The sequence below is a fragment of the Rhinoderma darwinii genome, chromosome 11, assembly GCF_050947455.1.
Source record: "Rhinoderma darwinii isolate aRhiDar2 chromosome 11, aRhiDar2.hap1, whole genome shotgun sequence".
NCBI classification, from domain to species: domain Eukaryota; kingdom Metazoa; phylum Chordata; class Amphibia; order Anura; family Rhinodermatidae; genus Rhinoderma; species Rhinoderma darwinii.
The window spans coordinates 98,973,971-98,992,656 of record NC_134697.1 but is presented as its reverse complement, the minus strand read 5'-3'; the positions used below and the strand labels follow the sequence as shown (position 1 = coordinate 98,992,656).

Sequence of the window (18,686 nt, the reverse complement as noted above, 5' to 3'; positions counted from 1 at the left end):
AAACGCGATCGCTGCACTTAAGGTGTTTGCAGCTCATCGGAACCCCAGTAATGAAATTGCCGGGGTTCCGGTGGCTGCAATGGCAACCGGAGGCCTAATACTGGCCTCCCGGTCTGCCTAGCACCGAAGCCGGTCAAGATCCGCCCGGCGGCGGAGCCTGATCGGCTTCCGTAGCTGCCGGCAAGATGGCGCCGGGTCAGGAGCTGATCCGGCGTCATCAGCGGTGGAAGTCAGCTGTACTGTACAGCTGACATCCACCTGTAACGGCAGGAACCGGAGCTAGCTCCGATCCCTGCCATTAACCCCTTCGATGCAGCAATCGAAAGCGATTGCTGCATCGTAGCGGTTACAAGCAGATCGCCAGCCCTGACAGGCAATCGGGACTGGCGACTGCTGTTATGGCAACAGGAGACACAATGGTCTCCTGCTCTGCCATTACGGAAGCCGATTTAGGCCCCGCCGGGAGGCGAAGCCTAATCGGCTTGCTGTCAGTGAATGACTGACAGATCTTATACATTGCACTACATAGGTAGTGCAATGTATTAGAAAAAAAAAAATCTGACCGTTGGACCTTCAAGTCCCCTAGTGGGACTTGAGAAAAAGTGTAAAAAAAGTATAAAAAAGTGTAAAAAAAAGTGCAAAAAATAAAAGTTTGAAAACAATAAAAGTTTCAAGTAATCAAATAACACACAATCCCCCTTTTACTCTTATCAAGTCCTTTATTATTGAAAAATAATAATAAACCATATGTATTTGGTATCGCCACGACCGTAACGACCGGAGGTATCAAAATATTATATTATTTATTGCACGCGGTGAACAGCGTAAAAAAAACCCGTAAAAAACGTTACCAGAGTTTCTGTTTTTTAGTCACTTTGCCCTACAAATATTACAATAAAAAGTGATCAAAAAGTCGCATGTATCCAAAAATGGTACCTATAAAAACTATAGCTCGTCCCGCAAAAAACAAGCCCTCATACAACTCCGTCGACAAAAAAATTAAAACGTTATGGTTCTCACAACTTGGCGACAGAAAAAATACATTCTTTTTACAAAAGTAATTTTATTGTGCAAAAAGTTGTAAAACATAAAAAAGTTCTATAAATGAGGTATCGCCGGAATCGTACTGACCCGCAGAATAAAGGTAACATGTAGTTTATAATGCGTGGTGAACTCTGTATAAAAAAAAACCAAAAAAAGCTGTGCCAGAATTGCGTTTTTTGGTTTACCTGGCATCCCAAAAAATAGGATAAAAGGTGATCAAAAAGTCACATGTACCCCAAAATGGTACCAATAATAACTACAGCTCGTCCCGCAACAAACCAGCCCTCATACCGCTACGTCTATGAACAATAAAATTAGTTATGGCTCCAATAAGTCAGGAAATAAAAAAATATGCAGTTGTGCCCGAGGAGAACATTTCTTCTGTTTCAAGAGGCGATTTATCAAGGACCTGAAATTAGGGAACCAGGAAGGGAGGGCCCAATCATATCCGATGGAAGCGACGGTGCCCGTATTATACCAGGATAATACTTTCCCAGCAAAATTCCCCAAACTACAAAGGCGCGGAGTGTGGACCAAAAGGGGGATAAGAAATGACACCATTTATCAGTGCGACACCGGCCTGTGCAGAAAGGATTGCTTCACAGCGTAACACACATCTATGGATTATTTTTATTTTTTTATACCACCTGACTATGCCCCTTATATACTCCGCCCCGCTTACATGTACCCCCACATTATAAAACACCAGCAATACTCAAACAAATATAGTACCAAGCAAAATCCGCTCTCCAAAAGCCAAATGGTGCTCCCTCGGCCCTGAACCCTACAGCGTGCCCAAACAGCAGTTTCCTTCAACATATATGGCACCGTCATACCCGTGAGAACCCTTTTAACAATTTTTGTGGTGTGTGTCTCCAGCGTCATAAGCTGGGCATGACATATTTGCCACTGAATGGCATATCTAGGGAAAAATATAAATTTTTAATTTGCACCATCCGCAGCGCATTCATTTATGGAAAAGACCTGTGGGGTGAAAATGCTCACTACACCCCTTAATAAATGCCTTGAGGGGTGCAGTTCCATAATGGGGTCACTTATCAGGGGTTTCTTTTTATTATTTCACATCTGAGCCTCTGCAGTTGTGAACCAATACTTTGTAAATCGCCAAATTAGGCCTCCACTCCGCATGGTACTCTTCACTTCTGAGCCCTGTCATATGTCCAGACAAAAGATTAGGGCCACATGTAGGGTGTTTCTAAAACCGGGAAACACCGCATAATAATTAGAGAGCTGTCTTGTTATGGTGGCACAAGCCGGGCACCACATATTGGCATATCTATGGAAAAAAATCCCATTTTCACTCTGCAACATTGAGCGCACACTAATTTCTACAAAACACCTGCAGGGTTAAAATGCTTACTACACCCCTTGGTAAATGCATTGAGGGGTGTAGTTTACAAAATGGGGTCACTTCTGGGGGGTTTCCACTGTTTTGGGCCCACAGGTGCCCAGAAACCAATCCAGCAACATCTGCACTCCAAATGGCGGTCCTTCCCTTCTGAGCCCTGCCGTTTGCCCAAACAGCAGTTTATGACCACATATGGGGTATTGCCGTACTCGGGAGAAATAGCTTTACAAATGTTGGGTTCTTTTTTTCCTTTATTTGTTGAGAAAATGAAAAAATTTGCGCTAAAGCTACGTCTTATTGAAGAAAAAGGACTGTTTTTATTTTCACTGCCTAATTCTAATAAATTCTATGAAACATCTGTGGGGTCAAAATGCTCACTACACCCCTAGATGCATTCTTCAAGAGGTGTAGTTTCCTAAATGGAGTCCCTTTTTGGGCGTTTTCATTGTTTTGTCCCCTCAGGGGCTTTGCAAATGTGACCTGGCCTCCGCAAATCATTCCTGCTAAATGTGATCTCAAAAAGTCAAATAGTGCTCTTTCCCTTCTAAGCCCTGCCGTGTGTCCAAACAGCCGTTTATTACCACATGTGGGGTATTGTTTTACTCGGGAGAAATTGCTTTACAAATTTTGTGGTGCTTTTTCTCCTTTAGTCCTTCTGGAAATGAGAAAAAATTAGCTAAACCTACATTTTCTTTGAAAAAATGTAGATTATTATTTTCAGGGCCTACTTCCAATAATTTCTGCAAAAAAACTGTGGTGTCAAATCGCTCACTATACCCCTAGATAATTTCCTCAATGGGTGTTGTTTCCAAAATGGGGTCACTTGTGGGGGGTTTCCACTGTTTTGTCCCCTCAGGGGCTTTGTAAATGTAACATGGCCTCCGCAAACCATTCCTGCTAAATTTGAGTTCCAAAAGCCAAATGGCGCTCTTTCCCTTCTCAGCCTCGCCGTGTGTCCAAACAGCCGTTTATTACCACATGTGGGGTACTGTTTTACTCGGGAGAAATTTCTTTACAAATTTTATGGTGATTTTTCTCCTTTAGTCCTTGTGGAAATGAAAAAAAATTAGCTAAACCTACATTTTATTTGAAAAAATGTAGATTTTCATTTTCACAGCCTACTTGCAAAAATTTCTGCAAAAAACCTGTGGGGTCAAAATGCTCACTATACCCCTAGATAATTTCCTCAAGGGGTATAGTTTCCAAAATGGGGTCACTTGTTTGGGGTTTTCACTGTTTTGTCCCCTCAGGGGCTTTGTAAATGTGACATGGTCTCCGCAAACCATTCCTGCTAAATGTGAACTCCAAAAGCCAAATGGCGCTCTTTCCCTTCTCAGCCACGCCGTGTCTCCAAACAACCGTTTATTACCACATGTGAGGTATTGTTTTACTCGGGAGAAATTGCTTTACAAATTTTGCGGTGCTTTTTCTCCTTTAGTCCTTGTGGAAATGAGAAAAAAAATCGCTAAACCTACATTTTCTTTGAAGAAATGTTGATTTTAATTTTCACGGCCTACTTCCAATAATTTCTGTAAAAAACCTGTGCGGTGAAAATGCTCACTACACCCCTAGATAATTTCCTTGAGGTGTCTAGTTTCCCAGATGGGGTCACTTTTGGGGGATTTTGACTGTTTTGGCACCGCAAGAGCCCTTCAAACGTGACATGGTGCCTAAAATATATTCTAACAAAAATAAGGCCCCAAAATCCACTAGGTGCTCCTTTGCTTCTGAGGCCGGTGTTTCAGTCCAGTAGCACGCTACGGCCACATGTGGGATATTTCCTAAAACTGCAAAAACTGGGCAACAAATATTGAGTTGCATTTCTCTGGTAAAACCTTCTGTGTTATAAAAAAAATTGTATTAAAAATGTATTTCTGCAGAAAAATATGAAATTTGTAAATTTCACCTCTACTTTGCTTTAATTCCTGTGAAATGTTTAAAGGGTTAAGACATTTTCTAAATGCTGTTTTGAATACTTTGAGGGGTGAAGTTTTTAAAATGGGGTGACTTTTTTGGGGTTTCTAATATATAAGGCCCTCAAAACCACTTCACAACTGAACTGGCCCCTGTAAAAATAGCCTTTTGAAATTTTCTTGAAAATGTGAGAAATTGCTGCTAAAGTTCTAAGCCTTGTGAGGTCATAGAAAAATAAAAGGATGTTCAAAAAACGATGCCAATCTAAAGTAGACATATGGGGGATGTTAATTAGCAACAATTTTGTGTATTATAACTGCCTGTCTTACAAGCAGATACATTTAAATTGAGAAAAATGCTAATTTTTGCAATTTTTCGCTAAATTTTGGTGTTTTTCACAATTAAATACTGAACATATCGAGCAAATTTTGCCAGTAACATAAAGTCCAATGTGTCACGAGAAAACAATCTCAGAATCGCTTGGATAGGTGAAAGCATTCCGGAGTTATTACCACATAAAGTGACACATGTCAGATTTGAAAAATGAGGCTCTGTCAGGAAGGTCAAAAGTGGCTAAAGAGGGAAGGGGTTAATAACACAGGACATTACTGGAGAGATGAGGATTCTGGGAAATATGTCACATGACATCACTCTTTATTATTAACACAGGACATGACTAGAGAGATGAGGATTCTGGGAATGATGTCACATGACACTCTTCTCTATTAATAACACAGGGACATGACCGGAGAGGGGAGGATTCTGGGAATGATGTCACATGACATCACTCTTCTCTATTAATAACACAGGGACATGACTGGAGAGGTGAGGATTCTGGGAAATATGTCACATGACATCACTCTTCTCTATTAATAACACAGAGACTTGACTGAAAAGGTAGGATTCTGGGAAATATGTCACAAGACATCACTCTTCTCTTAATAAGACAGGGACATGACCGGAGAGGGGAGGATTCTGGGGAATATGTCACATGACATCACTCTTCTCTTAATAAGACAGGGACATGACCGGAGAGGATTCTGGGAATGATGTCACATGACATCACTCTTCTCTATTAATAACACAGGGACATGACTGGAGAGGAGGATTCTGGGAATGATGTCAAATGACATCACTCTTCTCTATTAATAACACAGGGACATGACTGGAGAGGTGAGGATTCTGGGAATGATGTCACATGACATCACTCTTCTCTATTAATAACACATGGACATGACTGGAGAGGAGGATTCTGGGATTGACGTCACATGACATCACTCTTCTCTATTAATAACACAGGACATGACCGGAGAGGTGAGGATTCTGGGAATGATGTCACATGGCATTATCTTATATTAGACATTGGGAGATGTGAGGGATTTTGCATATGTGTATTTTCATGTAATGGTCATCCTCCATACACAGGATTACACAATCGTGAAGAAAACATCTAGTAAATGTGTGACGCCTAAAAGCCGTCCTCTGTTGTCACGAGAGAGGAGCAAATTTCAGAGGACTCATGAGCAAAACAACGAGAAGATCCTGGACCTCACCCACAAGATCATTGAGCTGCTGACTGGAGAGGTGACACTGGCGGGAATGCTGGGACATTATATAATAACACAAGGTATAATGTGTCTGGGTGATGACTGTATCATTGTGTGTCAGGTTCCTATAAGATGTCAGGATGTCGCCGTCTATTTCTCCGTGGAGGAGTGGGAGTATATAGAAGACCACAAGAATCTCTACAAGGATGTCATGATGGAGGACCACCGGGACCGCACATCACCTGGTAAGAGGGATCTGTACAAGGACATCATGATGGAGGACCACCGGAACCGCACATCACCTGGTAAGAGGGATCTGTACAAGGACGTCATGATGGAGGACCACCGGGACCGCACATCATCGGGTAAGGGGGACCTGTACAAGGACGTCATGATGGAGGACCACCGGAACCGCACATCATCGGGTAAGAGAAGAATTTCATCGATGGTAAAGGAAATAGTTTTGAGGGTCAGCTAGATACTACTCCCATCATCTCATCATATATAAACAATATATTCAGTCACTGTGTGTGTCTACAGATGGATCCAGTAAGAGAAATCCACCAGAGAGATGTCCCAGTCCTCCTTATTCCCAGGATTGTCCAGAGGAAGATCACAATGTCCCTCAGGATCATCAGGTAGATGGAGATGTGTTGGCCTCTTGCTCGGTGACATTTCTTTAACCCATTTGGCGAAATGCGACGTAACTGTACGTGACAGCTGCCAAGGGGGAGCATGGTGTGGGGTGAGGCCGCTCCATATTCATCAGGTGTCAGCTGTAACATACAGCCGAAACTTTACTGCAACAGCCTGGGGTCGGAGATAACTCAAATCCCAGCTGTTTAACCACTTTGATGCTGACGTCAACTGCGGCATCTAACAGATTAAAAAAAGCTGGGCGGCCCCCTCCAACAGCCCATTTCCCCCCCTCAGGGGGAGTGGGGGTTGACCGACTGTTAGAGGGGGCTGCCCAGCTTTTTTTAGACACAATCACAGCGTACCGATAGCTGTCATACCAGCCTGGGTGTCTACTGAAAAGGTACCAAAAAAAAACCGGGATATCGCCGAAAAAATTCCGCTGGTGCCAATAGGGATAATGATACCAGACTATTTTAACTCTTTGTTGATTCTTTTCCAAGTTGAATTCCTGTGAAGACTTGATCGACATTAAAATTGAAGTCATAGATGGCGACGAAGAGGCGAACGTGAGAGGTGATGAGTGTAAGAAGGAGGAAGTTCCTGTAAATATCAGTCCCGGTGAGTAATGACCACTAAATACTGGAATGACTCTGATATTCTCCATTTTTCAGTCAATTCAAGGTTTTCCACTTTCTCCTCGGTACTGAACAATGGTGGAAACAGACTCTTCTCATTGGGGGAGTCTGGAGCTGTAACACTTAGGCCGCACTCAGACCAACGTGGGGAAACTCGGACGTGAAAAACTACCGTTTTATCACGTCCGAGTTGCCCGTGTCCCGTTTTCACGCTTCCCCATAGATGTGTCGGCAGCACATCTCCTGTTTACACGGCATGAAAGATGCGATCAGCCAAAAAACGAGCTGCGTCCTTTTACACGGGCCAGTGATCGGTAATGATTGTTCCTGTCCCAAGATCATCGGCCCTTGTAAAAGGGCCTTTAGATCAGAATTCTCAATCCTTTTCTACTGGAGCCTCACTATCCAGAGCCTTCTCGGGCCTCACCATTCATCATAATCCATTACTATTTTTACAAAAATTAACCCAATTTGTCTTAAAGGGTTATTTCTATCTCACGATTTCATATTTTTTTTCCCCACTGATGCAACAGATAAACCAATTGACCCTAGCGGATTCATATGTTTAACTATTCTTCATTATCTGCTGCTCAGCTCCCCATTCCCCGGATCAAAGACTTTTGTGGGCAGTACAAAGCTCTCCCGTGCTTTTCACGCTCCCGATTATGCCATGCAGTAATATAAGTAGCACTGGTAGTTTCAAACAGTGTCCCTGTTCCTGCAGAGCGTACTGCTCTGTCTACTGTACTACTGTCTGCCTTACAGGAACCACAGACCCTATAGTGCTGACTCCTGCTTGCTGTACAGGAGCCAGCATTGTAGGGTCCGTTCTGCAGGCTATTAATAAATGAGCAGTATAAGACAGAGCATCCTGCTCTGTCTCCTAGCCTCCCGTCTGCTGTACAAGAGCTACCACTGTAGGGTCCGTACTGCAGACTGTTCATTAATCAGCAGTACAAGACAGCATCCCGCTCTATCTCCTAGGCTCGTGTCGGCTGTACTGGAGCTAGCACTGTAAGGTCCGTACTGCAGACTGTTCTTTAATCAGCAGTATAAGACAGAGCATCCTACTATGTGCCCTAGCTAGCACTGTAGGGTACGTACTGCAGACTGTTTATTAATCAGTAGTATAAGATAGAGCATCCTGCTCTGTCTCCTAGGCTCCCATCTGCTTTACCAGAGACAGCACTGTAAGGTCCGTGCTGCAGACTCTTCATTAATCAGCAGAATGAGTCAGAGCGTCCTGCTCTTTTTCCTGGGCTCCTGTCTGCAGTACAGAAGCCAGTATTGATACTCTGATACAGTGCTGGCCTCCGTACATCAGATTGGAGATACTGCTGATTTATGAACAATCCACAGCCCAGACAGCGGCCTGTCCTTGCTGTTGTTTAGCCTATATAACAAATAACACACTGTGACAGCCCTGACATGGGCTCTGCTATACTTGACTCTGCAGCGATGTACCGAGTACAGCAGAATAGCACAGCTCCTGCGTGTGTGTCCTATTCAGCCCTATACACTATCAGAGAGGTGGCCTGAAGTTACTGTGCATGCTCCAACAAAGCGCGTTCCCGAGAACCCGGCCAGGATAATTGAAATAAATACAGCTGCAACCGCCCAATCGTAGTGACCCGGTAGGTAATTGACATCAGGGGCTTTATTAAATAGGATCTTTGAGACGGAAATACCCCAGAATGACATCTGTTTTTATTCCCAGATTTTGAAGAACGTAATAGTATCACACAAGGTTCTTCGGGAGAAAACTCCACTCGCTCCAATATACATCCACAACCTTTCAGCAGAGATCCATCATCTTATTCTTCTAATCTGAAGAGAACTTCTGGTCAATCCCCGGCTGTTACACAAAGTACAGGTTATAGAGAAGGTCCTATATTCCCATGTCCTGAGCCTGAGGATCATCTCACTCAGAAATCAGATGGTGGTGAGCGTGGCCAACCCTCTACTTGGGAATCTTATATTCTAGAACATCAGAGACGTTACACGGGAGAGAAGCCACTTCCTTCTGCAGACGATGGAAGAAGTTTAACACAACGGCCATATCTTCTGAACCAGCAGAGAACAAACATGGGTCCGCCTCAATTTCTATGTTTGGAATGCGGGAAATGGTTTACGCAAGAATCCGATCTTTCAAAACATCAGAAAATTCACACCGGAGAGAAGCCATTCTCGTGTGCAGAATGTGGCAAATCTTATGCCCAGAAATCAGGACTTTTTGAACATCAAAAACTTCATACAGGAAAGAAGCCGTTTTCGTGTTCAGATTGCGGGAGATGTTTTACCCGAAAATCAAGTCTCGTTGAACATGGGAGAATTCACACAGGGGAGAAACCTTTTATATGTTTAGAATGCGGGAAGTGTTTTACCTATAAATCGGGTCTTAGCGAACACGAAAAAATTCACACAGGGGAGCGGCCGTTTTCATGTTCTGTGTGTGGGAAATGTTTTAACAAGAGAGCGGTTCTCGTGAATCATCTGAGAACTCACACGGGGGAGAGGCCGTTTCCATGTCTCGAATGTGGCAAATGTTTTACCGACAAATCGGTTCTCGTTAAACATCAGAGAATTCACACGGGGGAGAAACCCTTCTCATGTTCTGAATGTGGAAGATGTTTTACCCAGAAATCTGTTCTCGATAAACATCAGAGAATTCACAAAGGAGAGAAACCCTTTTCATGTTCGGAGTGCGGGAGGTGTTTTACCCAGAAATCTGTTCTCATGAAACATCAGAGAATTCATACCGGGGACCGGCCCTTTTTATATCGCAATATGTGAAAAATATGTCAAATATTTTTGTAAGACATAAAGTCCCTCCAGGTCCTTAAATGATTGGAAAAAAAGGGTCTCATGGTTCAAGTCTGCAGCTCAGCCCTATTAAAGTGAATGGTGCTGAGCTGTAATACCAGACACAACCAATGGAGAAGTGTGGCGCTGTTTCTAGAAAATACTGAGTTTTCTCTTTTGACATGGACGTTCTCTATAAAATATACATCCTAAGAATAGATCTGGCCTCCCTGATACGGCCTCTATACTGATGACCGTTCTTGTCCTGGAAAGGACCTGTTATGTTATTGCATATTTCTCTGATAATATTCATTTCCCTATGCGTGATGTTAATATATTGGAAGTGCTTGGTTAATAATATTTTGCTAGTTCCTATGTAGCATAATGTGTATTCTGTCATCATCAAAATAATAAAAATGTGGTAAACTAAGCAAAAATTGTAAATCAAGATGTAACGCTGTAACGTGAGATTCACAATTGGGACTTGGTGGAGCGAGTGATATTTTTGAAGGCCTCCTGCTTGACCACTGACTGTAACAGGATGGCTAGACCCAGCGATCGGCATAGCCTACTGATGTACGGTTAATGTCTTGTTTTTTTTTTTGCTTTTGTAAAATAAAAAAGTTAACCGGCAATTTCTGAGCTGCCGTTATTCCTGTGACGCTCAACACGGGCTCCGGGAGAAGGAGCTAATGTGGACGAAGGGGCTGTCTGCCTGGCTCAATTCATCAGCTTAGCCCACCTCTCCACCATCACGGCTGATTCAGAGGCTGGCTTAGCTGATCATTTGAGCTAGGCGGTCAGCCCGTTCATCCACGTCTTCGACACAGACGAAGGAGGAGCTCCTTCCCTCTGAGTCTGTGTTGGAGCGTCACACCAGCAATAGCAGCTCCGAACTTTCGGGTCCACGTTACGAAGACTGAAGACTTATAATACTCCATTTTTCAAAACAGCAGTTAGGAAGTTTCTTAACTCTTTAGGTGTTTCACGAGAATCAAAGTGGAAATGAAATTTACCAAAATTTTTTAAATATTACGTTTTTTTATTTACATTCTTATTTCGGTTATACAGCAAGTGTTAGCAGAGAAACACTATTTACATTTCAATATTCGTTAGCCTGATTATGTAGTTTTTAGAAAAATCTCATACGTGGCCCTATTTGATTCAAACACCGGTCTCAGAAATGATGGAGCATCTTGTGAATTTTGGGGCCTCCTTTTTATTAGGATGTTCTCCAGCCACCATTTCTTGTTCGAAGGGGCCTGAAGGTGCCAAAGAAAAAACACCCCGAAAAAGACCTAATTTTGGAAACTACACCCCACTGCTGTTTGGACACACAGCGGGTCTCAAAATGGAAGGCGCGGAATTAGGCTTTTGAAGCGCAGATTTTGCTAGAATGGTTTTCGGACTCCATGATGTATTGCCCTGAGGTATCGGTACACCATGAACCCATTTTGGAGACTACAACCCTCAATGAATTCATCTACGGGGTGTAGTGAGTATTTTGACCCCTCAGGTGTACATTAATGTGCAGTGAATGTTGCAGCGTGAAAATGGCATATTTTCCTCATATACGCCATTTCAGTGCCCAAAATGTGCCCAGTTGGTGCCACTGCAGGCACACACCCCATAAATTGTTAAATGGATTCTCCTGGCAGGCTCGGAAAGACCGCCATTTGTGTCAGGGCTTGTTTTATTGCAGGACAAGTTTTACTAGCGCCGTTTTGGGGTACATCCTTTTTTTATCATTCTAAAAAAAAAATTGGACTGAAAAGAAGCAAACACATTGTTTTTTGTTTTCTTCGGCGTTTACCGGGCGGCATAAATAATATAATGTTATTATAGTTAAGGTAGTTGCGAACACGGCAATACCAACAAGACCTCGTTCCCATCTGCGTTGGGGTCCCGTTCTGATATTCCGTCTGAGTTTTCTGTCAGAACGGGACCCTGAACAGACACAAACTGACACCAGAGGTTTCTATTTCCATCACCATTGATTTCAGTGGTGACGGATCCGGTGCCCGTGGTTTCCGATTGTCTCTGTTGTGCACCGCACCTGTTGTTTTGCAAGAAGCAACGCAATTGCCTCCGCCAAAACGGTGGGTCCGGTGCACAACAAATAAAACCGAAACCATGGGCTCCGTTTCTGTTCAGGGTCCCGGTCTGACCGAATGCTCTGACGGAACGCAGATGTGAACGAAACCTTACGTAAATTTTTTGGGCAATAATATCAGACTTTATCATTAGAAAAAGGCGATTTTTGTTTTTATCGCTTGAAACTTTATTTTCCTAAAACTTTTTTTAACCTTTTCCCGACCGCCCACTGTCTGGGTCCCCAGTTTACAGTGACCTCATTACCAGCCTGCATCCAGTCCTCTATTGCTATCTGTGGTCAGCCTATGTCCAGTTATAAACAAAGGGTATGATGCAGCACTTCATGAAGAAATCTCAGGACTTTATTGTAGAAAAATTAAAAACCCACCCTGCACATGAAAACAGAGGACTAACGCGCTTACGCGTTTCAAACGCCGACTGCGTTCTTAGTCATAGCACCTGGTCAGAGAAACAACATACGTGGATCAGCACCAATCGGGGTCAGTTCACATGTTGCGTTTTACGCAACGGAATACGTTGCTAAAATCCGCAGCAAATACAGTAGCAGCAAAGTGGATGAGATCAAACAAATATCCACACGCTGCGTAAATACTGAGCGGAAAAAATCGCTCACAAATTGACCTGCGGTGCGGTTTCTTCATCTGCAGCACGTCAATTGTATCTGCGTAAGCGCTGCATTTTTTTTGCGCGTTTTCCAGAAAAAAAAAAATCTTGTACTTACCCAGAAGTCTGTGTTTCTTCCTTCAGGCCAGCCTCCTGGGATGACATTTCATCCCATGTGACTGCTGCAGCCAATCACAGGCTGTAGCGGCGGTCACATGGGATGGAATGTCATCCCAGGAGGCAGTCCTGTTAGCAGGCCGGCTAAGTTCTGCAGTTTTCCACTTCGGACATTCCACAGGTTGGTGCGGTTTTTCACCCGGAATTCCCTGCGGCGCACAGGGCGGATACGTTGCGTGCTTTTACGCAGCGTATCCGCCCCGTGTGAACTCCGCTTCACAGTGTAAAAAACAAGATCACATTTAAAAAACGTTGGACGGGGTGTGGGGGGGAGGGTATATGTGAACATTCCACTATTAACCCCTTCATTCCCCGCCAACAGATATAACATGAGCTTGGTTTCGAGTAATTGTGTAAAATCTAAACACACATTACAAGGATGTTGCAGATATATAAACAATAGTACATTGAACAAGACGCCTACAGCCTGCCGAAGCGTAGTCCTATAAATCCATAAAAATGCTGCAGCCAGAAACTGCATAATGTGAACAGGGGGCGACACGTATGGATCACTCGGGGAAACTACTTTGAGGTTGAGTGCACATACACATGGGAAATATTTCAGTGATTGTCACACTCCATAATATGCACAGAAAAAAAATAATAAACGCATTTGTTAAAGGGCTTGTCCAACAAAACACCTGTATCCCTATTCACAGGATAGGGGATATGTGTGATTGCGGGGGATCTGGACGTCCGGGGTCTGTGTCCGGCAGCTCCGTAGACATGAATGGAACGCCGGTCACACATGCGCAGAAGCACGACCGACGCTCCATTCATTTCTATGGAGATGCCGGACAGAGACCGCGGAAGTCTCATGGACTTTCGGTCCCGTTCTCCTTATCGCTGGGGGTCTCAGCGGTAGGACCCCTGCGATCACACATGCATCCCCTATCCTGTGGATAGGGGTTACATGTGTTTTGTGGGACAACCCTTTTAATCTGCATCTTAGCACATGTACATGAGAGGAAGAAACAAAAGGGGGGCGGGAGATAATGTCGCACCCGCGCACCATAATGTCAAATCCACATCCAAACGTCACATGTCTGCGAATAATGACCGCAGACCCATTAGACAATCCGTACCCAGAGATAAAGGACAGTTGAACACATGGTGCCTTGCTGGTCGGGGTATTGTCCCTATTAATAATGGAACATAATTTCCCTTTTTAAATTAAGTCCTGCAGGGTACGTGGTGATCAAATGCACTCAACCTCAAAGTAGTTTCCCCGAGTGATCATACGTGTCGCCCCCTGTTCACATAATGCAGTTTCTGGATTTATAGGACTACGCTTCGGCCGGCTGTAGGCGCCTTGGTTCAATGTATTATGGCTTTTATAGCTGCAACTTCCTTGTAATGTGTGTTTAGATTTTACACAATTACTCGAAACCAAGCTCATGTTATATCTGTTAGCGGGGAATTAAGGGGTTAATAGTGGAATGTTCACATATACCCGCCCCCCACACCCCGCTCCAAAGCTTATTACATGTGATCTTGGTTTTTACACTGATTGGTGCTGATCCACTTGTAACGCATGTTGTTTCTCTGACCAGGGGCTATGTCTTTACGCGCCGGTCCCCCTGTCTTTACGTGCCGGTCCCCCTGTCTTTACGCGCCGGTCCTCCTATCTTTACTCGCCGGTCCCCTTGTCTTTACACTCCTGTCCTCCTGTCTTTACACTCCTGTCCTCCTGTCTTTACACACCTGTCCTCCTGTCTCTACACTCCTGTCCTCCTGTCTTTACACTCCTGTCCTCCTGTCTTTACGCGCCGGTCCCCGTCTTTACGCGCGTGTCCTCCTGTCTTTACTCGCCGGTCCCCTTGTCTTTACACACCTGTCCTCCTGTCTTTACACTCCTGTCTTTACACTCCTGTCTTTACACTCCTGTCCTCCTGTCTTTACACTCCTGTCTTTACACTCCTGTCTTTGCACTCCTGTCCTCCTGTCTTTACACTCCTGTCCTCCTGTCTTTACACTCCTGTCTTTACACTCCTGTCTTTGCACTCCTGTCCTCCTGTCTTTACACTCCTGTCCTCCTGTCTTTACACTCCTGTCTTTACACTCCTGTCTTTACACTCCTCTCCTCCTGTCTTTACACTCCTGTCTTTACACTCCTGTCCTTGTCTTTACACACCTGTCCTCCTGTCTTTACACTCCTGTCCTCCTGTCTTTACACTCCTGTCCTCCTGTCTTTACACTCCTGTCCTCCTGTCTTTACACTCCTGTCCTCCTGTCTTTACACTCCTGTCCTCCTGTCTTTACACTCCTGTCTTTACACTCCTGTCCTCCTGTCTTTACACTCCTGTCCTCCTGTCTTTACACTCCTGTCCTCCTGTCTTTACACTCCTGTCCTCCTGTCTTTACACGCCTGTCCTCCTGTCTTTACGCACTGGATGGATTTTCAAAATTTATACAATAAAGTCCTGAGATATCTTCATGAAGTTCTGGATTATACGCCGAGGTGAGGTCCGTGCACTGGATCACTGAAGACGCTGGACACCGGTGAGCTGGAAAAATCTTTTCATTTTACTATATGTCCAGTTATTCATTACCAGCCTGTAACCAGTCTGCTATTGCTATCTGTGGTCAGCCTGTATCCAGTTATTCATTACTCGCTTGTGTCCCACTACCCTGTACCCGCTTGTGTCCCACTACCCTCTACCCACTTGTGTCCCGCTACCCTCTTGTGCCAGCTATCTACTATACCCTGTGACCAGTGATCTGCTATCGGCCTCCATTCTTCAAGGTACCATCTGCCAGGGCCTTTTTCTTGTCTGTTTGGCCAGCAGCAACTCTGCCGGGACCACCTCAAAAGGTAGCGAGCTGGTAGCCACCCCGCAGCAAAGACCAGATCCCTGTATAGTGGGTTAAAGGGTGAAGACCAGGTAGACTACTGAGATAACGCCCTTAGATGTGGCCCTAAGCCAAACCGGTGGAGTAGCCCAGTGGGTCCACAACCTGCTGGTCGTAACACTTATAATGGATTTAATGGTGCGCCGTGGGATGTTCAACGTTTGGGATATATTTTCATTACCCAACTCTGATTTCTACTTCTTCATTCTGAGCTGTTTGGAGAACTCCTTGGTCTTGTGATGTTGTAGACTCCGGGGCCCTTCAGAACAGGTGTATTTATACTGACGTCATGTGACCGATCATGTGACACTTACACACAGGGGACCTTATACAACTAATTATGTGACTTCTGAATTAATTATTGGTTTGACCAGACCTTTAGGAATTTCATAGCATGGAAATACAGAACGTCACAATGTAGAGTGATTAGGAACCACGTGTCCTCGGCCATTCGGGAGGACAGTGAGATCAAATAAGTTGCTGAATAAATAGAGAAAGTAGGAGTGGTAGTACACAAAGGAGCGAATAATGATTGGTATGAACATAGTAACCAGCTGGGAAAGTTGGCTCCGTCATGAAAAGTAAGACCCCCTGTACATGGCCATAGCCGTAATCACGGTTCGTGAAAATGGGGACGGACAGTCATCCATTATAAAGTATAGGAGCACGGTCCGTATATTAAAAAAGTAGGACGTCCTATTTTTTGCGGATCCTTTCTACGGCCCGGTGAATATACGAGGTGTCCATGGGCCATAGAAATGAATAGATCCGTATTTTGATCCACAATTACGGATCAAAATTACGGTCGTGTGCATGGGTCCTAACTGGAACAATCAAACGGTTTCTATTAGTACGAAGTGCAGAAAAACATTCATGACCTACAGGTAAATGTGATGATGGACAACCAGAAAAAATGGTCACATCATATGAAATAGAGCAGACATGGAACAAGAAGGTAGACCAAATAGTGAATGCAGGCGGAGCAAACACCGATTTAAGGACTGGGGGGTGAGTCAAAGGGCGGACTGTGGGACGGAGAGGTAGTTGCTGTGGATTCTAACCATCTGCCCCGTACTTTGGTGGATTTGAGAGGACAGTTCCTGTGTCGGTAAATCTGTTTCTTGTGAGGCACCTCTAACATTAGCCAGTCAATCCATGAACGAGGAGCACGACACGATAACCAGGTTTTGGCTATCATTTTCTTAGCGTAATACAATCCGTGTACCAGAAAGGTATAGCGTGAATCAGATTAATTAGGCTTAGGGAGGAAAAAAGACATGCCTTGTGGCAAAGTGGGACGGGAGTACCCATTTCGTCATTGAGATATTTAACAACCTGGTCCCAGAACCCAACCACTTTAGGGCATGACCACACCAAATGGTAGAATGTACCGATGGCGAGTCGACATTTAGGGAATTCATCTAAATAACCGGGGTGGAACCTGTGAGGTTAAGTGGTGATGTAATGTGCCATATGCAAGATATATCACTGCGTGAGCCTCTCATGGTAGGACCTAACTAGGGGGAAGAAAGGGCTCTAACCCAGTCTTCCTCAGTCAAAGGGCCCAGATCTCCTACCCAGTTCATGTGAAGTGCAGGTTCTCTGGATTTTTGGGATAGAAGGTCGTAAAAACTGGAGATTAGATGACCGGTGGAAGGTGAGAGTATAAAACTAGGAAGAGAAAACCCTTGATAGAATATACCCGCCCCCCCCCCCCCAGCCAAATTTAGTCTCTGCGCATGTTTAGCTTGCAGGTATAAAAATATTTGGGAAGAGGAAAGGGTAAACTTTTCCTGTAGCTCCGGGAAAGGTTCGATGCCAACATCTGGGTATAGACGAGAGATATACCAAACACCCTTCTTATCTCAGAGAAAAGCTGTAGAAGCTCCAGGAAGGCTTTACATTGCCACAGAGGAGTGTACCCAGTCAACCCAGCAGAGTAAAAGAGGCGTAAAGTGTCATCCGTGTATATACTGACCTTTTCCTGTTGGGGGTGGGATTAAAACCTACTAAGTCTAAAGCGCTCTACCAGGGGTTCCACTGCCAGGGCAAACGATAGAGGGTGCAGCCTTGATAGGTATCTCTATGCAGGACAAAAGGGTCTGTAGTCCAATCATTCACAGCCACCCTAGAGGATACAGCCAAGTAAAGCCACTTAATAAACATGGGGCCAAAACTAAATTTGTGTAGGGTGAGGAATAGGAAATCCCCTTCGATAGAATCGAACGCCTTTGCGGCATCAAGGAAGACTACAAATCTAAATTCAAACCGGATTCAAGCAGATCCTACACGTCTTAAAATCTTGTGTGGCAACCTTAATGTAGTACTATTATAGCCGGAAGGAACCCTATGACCCAGGTTCTACCATGTATTATTTTTGACTGCCCAAGACTAGAACCTGCTGTCCAAAATAATGGCTAAGTTAGACTCTCTGCGACCATACTTGATTGGCTCTTTGTCACAGTCTCCAGGCTGGGCAGCCAATCAGCTGATCGATCCAGCCAGCTAGAGTACTGAGACGCCGAATCAACCATTAGGTCCGGTGTTCACTCATATTAGGCAGCGTCCTATTTAAAATTCCTACTCCTGGCCTCACGTCCTAGTACTTGGTTCTTCTACTGCAACTCTGCCAAGTATCTCTGGATTTCCCAGTGGTCATCATGATATTCCATAGCTTCTGCCAGGGTTCGCTCAGGGATACGAGGTTCTCTTATCAGGAAGGCAGACCCTCTGTGGGTAGGGCTTCTCTACAGTAAGGGTCGTTTAAGGGTTTGTCATCTACAATTACTGGGTAGCTTGCCCCAAATCTAACTGCAATTCTTTCTTTAGTTTAACGGTACTACGACTCATCTTATGTGAGCTTTGTCAAGGGCTGCTTGGCTGTGTCCTTACTGTCCCATGAAAAAAAGGGTTACAAACTATTGGTTACTCGGAGACCCTCTATGGCGCTGTTCCTCAGAGAAAAATACGAAAGTTCCTTTGTCTTCG

General features: G+C 44.4%; 1 protein-coding gene across 1 annotated transcript in view; it reads left to right on the top strand.

The window, feature by feature from the left end:
• LOC142663101 (uncharacterized) overlaps positions 1-18,686 on the top strand; it is a 110,751-nt gene that overhangs the window by 14,936 nt on the left and 77,129 nt on the right. The window contains 5 exon segments of the mRNA XM_075841402.1: positions 5,753-5,911; positions 5,996-6,299; positions 6,415-6,512; positions 7,014-7,131; positions 8,866-9,937. Of these exon segments, the coding sequence (XP_075697517.1) occupies positions 5,753-5,911; positions 5,996-6,299; positions 6,415-6,512; positions 7,014-7,131; positions 8,866-9,937 (1,751 nt within the window).